Raw genomic sequence first — 6,144 nt, 5'->3', positions numbered from 1 at the left:
ACTTTAAATTATGAATTTAAATACCATTTTCACAACTTCAAAGTTTAACTTTAGCTGTATCTAGTTTATGGCATATTTAAACAGAGTAGCAGGTAAAGTTTTATTAATATTAATTCCTGCTACTAGTAGGCGCTACTAACGATACCCATACTAAATAAATTTAACGCAAAAACAAACAGACTAAACGGAAATGACTTTCTAGTTCAAATAAAGTTTTAGTGGCGCTGTTCATTTGGTGGCTATAGAAATTATTTGAAATATACAGAAAAACTGTGTCTAAGTAAGCTCACCTAAATTAAAACGAATAACACAAAAAAGACTTAAAAAATTAACATCCAACATCGGATGTACACATTTCTAAGAGTGGTGTGTTTTGAAATAATTATAACCCTCACATTAAAAAAAGAAAGGCGTATTTAGTTATAAATGAGTAACCTTCATAAAAACAGATTTCAAAGCTTAACAGATAATTCTGTGACTTCATTCTCGGGATTGAAGTTTATTTTACTTGTGACGTTTTCTTGGGGCTTCAGTTTCTTCACGATACGTGACAACACTACTCCTAGACCCCGTGTTGTAAATCTGCATTCTCTGATTTCGACCAGTCTCCTCATCAGAACAGGCTTCTACGGCCGAATTGTTATAACCTTTAACACTTCCATTAGAACTTGATACTAATCTGTCCAAACGACCTCGTTGCCGGTTTGTTGGATTTGAGAACTGGTTCCGGGCACCCAAAGTTTCCATCTGATTGTGTTTTTTTATCATTGAAATCCGGCGATCAACCAAAACCCTCATAGTGTCTTTGCTTCGGTGGAGTCCACTTAATACTGGCGTAACTGTAGTCAAAGAAACAGTGCAAATGTTTAACAAGACGTTTTATGTGGAAATAAGATATCTTCTCGGCCTTGGCACGAGTTACTTGAAAATGTCGTTGTTGTTTGTAATTAAGCACAAAGCTACACAATGGGCTATCTGTGCTCTGGCCACCACGGGTATCGAAACCCGAATTCTAGCGTTGTAAGTCCGTAGACATACCGCTGGGCCACTGGGGGAGGGGCGAAATTAAAAGGAACATTTTGAATGTGAAACTACTAACTGTCGAACTAGGAAGTTCAATATATGGTAAATAATATTTAATTTCGATGAAGAAACTCATAATTCAAAGTTAAATGCAAATAATTTTATTGCCTTACAATTTAAACGATTTTCTTGAATGAAGATAATTATTAAATGTTAATGGTAAACGAAAGACATTTATTTTCCTACTCAGTTTTTCACATTTCATTAGTTTAAGTTCAAGTTTTTATATCAACTGCATTAATAGATACAGTCAGGTGTTATTAACCTTAGGCGGTAGTTCAGACGAGTAAGATAACATACCTGATTCTTCATGCAAAAACACCTGTATTCGAAAACGTCAACTTCAATAAAAAATTGTCATAAACAGAATTGATGAATAATACACTTGAAGATAGTAGCAAATTTGCTGTTATGTTAAAGTTATTATTAAAGTTTTTCTTCATTACCCATTCAAGCCGTCTCCAAACATTAATAGTAGCAAATGTTTTAACTATAGCAGAGTACTAAAAATACAAACAACACAAAGAAAAGGTTGTGACGATTTGATTTCCCTACACTCTAAATATGTTGTTAGATCCACACAGAATGTATAAATATGCTGATCTGAAAAATATCATGGTAACTTTAGGCAACCTGGGTTTCAAGGATGCCAAGTTCGAAATAATCAAGAATGTCAACACAAAACCGTTTTCATTATATCCAGAAGCCCAATCATGGTGTAATGATTAAAGACTCATAATCCTCCCGTTTCTAATTTTTCACCCCATAACTTACATGTTGCACTTCGACATATTCTTCATGAGGGGTTTCTTATTTTGCGCCCCCCAGTGGCACAGGACACTTACAACGCTAGAATCCGGGTTTCAACACCCATGGTGGGCAGAGCACAGATAACCTATTGTGTAGCTTTGTGCTTAGCTTCAAACAAACTCATATTTTGGGACCTCCTAGATGAGACAACTGGATATTCATGATACTTACGTGGAGATTTTACTTCCTGCCACCCCCCCCCCACAAACAAATAAAACAAAAATGCCAGACCTAACCCCAAATCCGATGGCATCATAGTTTGGGTAAATAAATAATTATTTATGTAATCACACCACATTAATCCAATGAACTAACAGCACGTAAAAGATTACATAGCTGTCATTGCTTCGATAGCGTTTCAGCATACATGGAGAAAAATCTGTACCTGTTATTCTGTGTACCAGGTGGAGGACATGTCAAGGTCAAGTATTAAATTCTGAACAAGAGCATCCAGGTAGCTATACTCAATGGGCGATGGAGAATCATCATATTTTTTTATTAGTTTTTAAACTGAAGTATCAGTTTCTAGAAAGCACGTGTTTAACAATTCTAAACAATGGCTGATTATTAATCAACTTACCAACTTCATCACCAGGAACAATACTCACAAAACGTTTTCTAAATAATGGCTAATTATTGATCAACTTACCAACTTCATCACCAGGAACAATACTCACAAAACGTTTTCTAAATAATGGCTAATTATTATTAATCAATTTACCAACTACATTACCAGGAACAATACTCATAAAACATGATCTAAAGAAAGATAAATATTAACCAACTTACCAACTACATTACCAGGAGCAATACTCACAAAACGTTTTCTAAATAATGGCTAATTATTATTAATCAATTTACCAACTACATTACCAGGAGCAATACTCACAAAACGTTTTCTAAACAATGGCTGATTATTAATCAACTTACCAACTACATTACCAGGAGCAATATCCATAAAACGTTTGCTAAACAATGGCTGACTATTAATCAACTTATCAACTTCATTACCAGGAACAATACTCATAAAACATAATCTATAGAAAGATAAATATTAACCAACGTACCAGCTTCATTACCAGGAGCAATACTCATAAAACGTTTTTTAAACGCCACATCAAGTGTTCCAACTCTTGCTTTCTGATGTCGTCTCTTCTCCAAATTTTGAATAGTCTTTCGTCTGGCTAGTCGATCTCCAGTTTCGTAATCATCATCATCCTTCTCGTCATCCTCTAATCCTCTCAATTTTTGAAGCTGTCGAGCTATTTGAACTGCATTTTTATCGACAAAGGCATCATCTGTCATGTCATCTACCTTCTGCCTACAACAGGTAAGCTCGATTGAAGCCAAAATATGTGACAAGGTACCAAAGCGATGAAATAGCATTCCTAAGAATTGAATAATCAAAATAATTGCGAAGAATGAAGCAAACACCAATCCAATTGGTTCTAACTGCAAGTATTCTTTGTCGATTCGAACCTCACTGGTTTCAGGGATATATGTGATGTTTGTTTTAACCCCTAACGGCCAGTTGATATGTAGTTGATCCTTATGTAGCTGAAGAAGGAAAACGATTAGGATAAAGAGGGCGTTCGACATGAGGAAGCCAAAAATTACTTTATTTCGCAGTTCTTTCAACTCTGATGCTACTCGTGCTTCATGTTCCTTATTCTGGTCGAGTGGGTAAAGATACTTCTCAATCATTTCTTTCCAGAACTGGATTTCAGCTCCATTCAGATACTCTACTTCCCCTCGTTTCAGATCCTTGTCTTCAATCCAGTACGGATTTACCAAATCGTCTCGTTCCACTTTAGGTTCTGCAAAAGAAAACAAGCATACAATTTAAAAATACATCATATGGATAAAGCTGACAATATATCCAAAAAGAAAGCCTCAAACACAATGTAAGTTACTTTTACTATCCAATATACTGTATAAATTACTAATGTGCATGACAATGCTTTCAATTCTAATATCCTTAAAATATAATTAATTATATTATCTATGGAATTATATGTTAGAGAGGAAATGTCTAATGACCTCATAAACGTTATCGTAAAGCACCGCTTTCAGGTAATTTTCTATCATTCTGTAGTTTGCTTTAACTAAGGAAGTCAACTTGAGCTAAGATGTAAAATTAAACAATCTATGAACAAGTGAGTTGAATTTTGTAACGCCGACTGGTGCATATGAAATTGTGAGAAGTATCTAACCTCTAAAAAATAGAAAGCTGCAGAATAAAACAAAATTACAACTGAAATTTTAAAGCATAATATGATAAATTAACAGCGATAATAACATTATTTAATTCCCGTAATGCATATTAGTGTATAGAAGACATATTGATACCAGAAATAAACGACCTTATAACACCAAAATGTTGTTTTTATTTAATTAGACAATCAACGTTCCGCTTTATAGATTCTTCAGGAGCGTTCACTAAAACACCAACCGAAATTTCAAAAGCGTTGTACTGTCAGTTTCAGTTCGTATTTTAGTGAATGCTTCTGAAGAAGCTGTAAAGCGAAACGTTGAGTTTTTAGCGATAATAACATAATTAATATGCCAATGATAAAAGGAACTTGTCCTGACATTTTATAATCCGTGCTGTCATTACAACCAAATATAAAGATGGTAGTGAAAATGACTTAAATAATTAATGCCCCATTGATTGATTATTAGTTATATCAAACGTTCTTGAAAAGTAGTTAAAGAAAGATTTATAAAATTTTTATATTTAATAAGTTTTCTCTAATTCCAAATTCGGGTACGGAAAGATATGAATACAAATGATGTACTACATAAGGTGATTAATAAATTAAATGGTTTTATCAATGACGATAGTTTAACACGTGCTCTTTTGAGGTACATCGAAAGATTTGGATACAATTTCACAAAATAATTTAATGAAAAAGAAACGTTACAAAATACGGAATAAGAGGCTTAGTTTTAACTCCTTAAACCCGAGTTGGCGCTACCAGCGTCCAGCCGAAAATCCCGATTTACCCGTCGGACAGTGACAACGTCCGATAAAATGTATGTTTTTTGAATGAAAAACTAATCCAAATTATGTTATTATCCATCTTTTATAGATAGATCGGAAATTTTATAAAATATGGGGAAAATTATTAGGACATCATGAAAATAATTCAGGCAGAACGCGCAAAAATTATGGGTTTAAATGATATATATTAAATAGAAAACACGTAGTTAAATTTAATATAATGATAAGCAATTAAGAGGAACTTAACTCTAGAGCACCACAGAGATCAATTTGGGAACATTTTTATTTTGTTCAAATGATTTCTATAACATTAAACTTAATGGGGAAATAACTAGTTTTATAGATTATTCGGTATTAATTTATTAATTAATAATGCTTCAAATTATACAAAAAGTAGCTTAATATAAATTTGTTTAAATAAAGCCCTTTATACGAGATTTCCTTTAAAAGAATCAAATGAAATAACTGAAAATAGTCCAATGTATTATAACAACTATAGATGCAGGTTTTTAGACAGTAAATTTATTATAAACGTTAATTATATTTTATACAAATTTTAAATATCTTGGAATAATTATATATTTCATTAAAAAGAACAAATTAAAGCAATAGGAAAACGTCGTAGTGAGATATTATTACTTTAAAAATGATATAGCTTAATTAAATTAATAATATCCATCCTACCTGTTTCATTTTATCTTACAGTATGGTATATACTGCTTGGGGGTGGTACTTTTTTAACAATTAACAAATCAAGAATTACAATGCAGTTTAAAAATATTATAAGGTGTATGTAATTGTTATGATTAATACGAAATTACATCATTAATATTTAAATATACTACCATTACTTAAATTATACACTTATAAAACATAAATATAAAAGTAATATATGTAAAAAAAGAGTTGAAGTACTGGGAAATTTACAAATACTTAAAGTAAAAAAAGGGAAAGATTAAGAAAAAAGTTATTTGTGTTAAGTATCGAAACTTTATAACAATATTCTAAGTAAAATAACATTACTATTTAATGATAAATATATATATATATATATATACTAAATTAGAATGATAACTAATATCTATGAACTTAAAAAAATATCTTTATACTATTGTTTGTTTGTTTTTAACTATGCGCAAAGTTACACAAGGGCTATCTGTGCTCTGCCCACCACGGGTATCAAAACCCGGTTTCTAGCGTTGCAAGGCCGCGGATCTTCCGCTGTGCCACTGGGGGGGGGGGGGGGG

General features: G+C 32.4%; 1 protein-coding gene across 1 annotated transcript in view; it reads right to left on the bottom strand.

Annotated features, from left to right (window-relative positions):
- Nucleotides 1-270: 270 nt before the first annotated feature.
- LOC106458718 overlaps nucleotides 271-6,144 on the bottom strand; it is a 23,719-nt gene continuing 17,845 nt past the window's right edge. Inside the window, exons 11-12 of the mRNA XM_022385410.1 lie at nucleotides 2,961-3,710; nucleotides 271-839 (exon numbers count right to left, since the gene is read on the bottom strand). Coding sequence (XP_022241118.1) covers nucleotides 505-839; nucleotides 2,961-3,710 — 1,085 coding nt within the window. The 3' untranslated portion in view covers nucleotides 271-504. The remainder of the gene's footprint in view (nucleotides 840-2,960; nucleotides 3,711-6,144) is intronic.

This window comes from Limulus polyphemus, unplaced genomic scaffold, assembly GCF_000517525.1.
Source record: "Limulus polyphemus unplaced genomic scaffold, Limulus_polyphemus-2.1.2 Scaffold24, whole genome shotgun sequence".
Lineage (NCBI taxonomy): Eukaryota > Metazoa > Arthropoda > Merostomata > Xiphosura > Limulidae > Limulus > Limulus polyphemus.
Note: the sequence above shows the minus strand (reverse complement) of the source record. Positions and strands in the feature narration are given on the sequence as shown.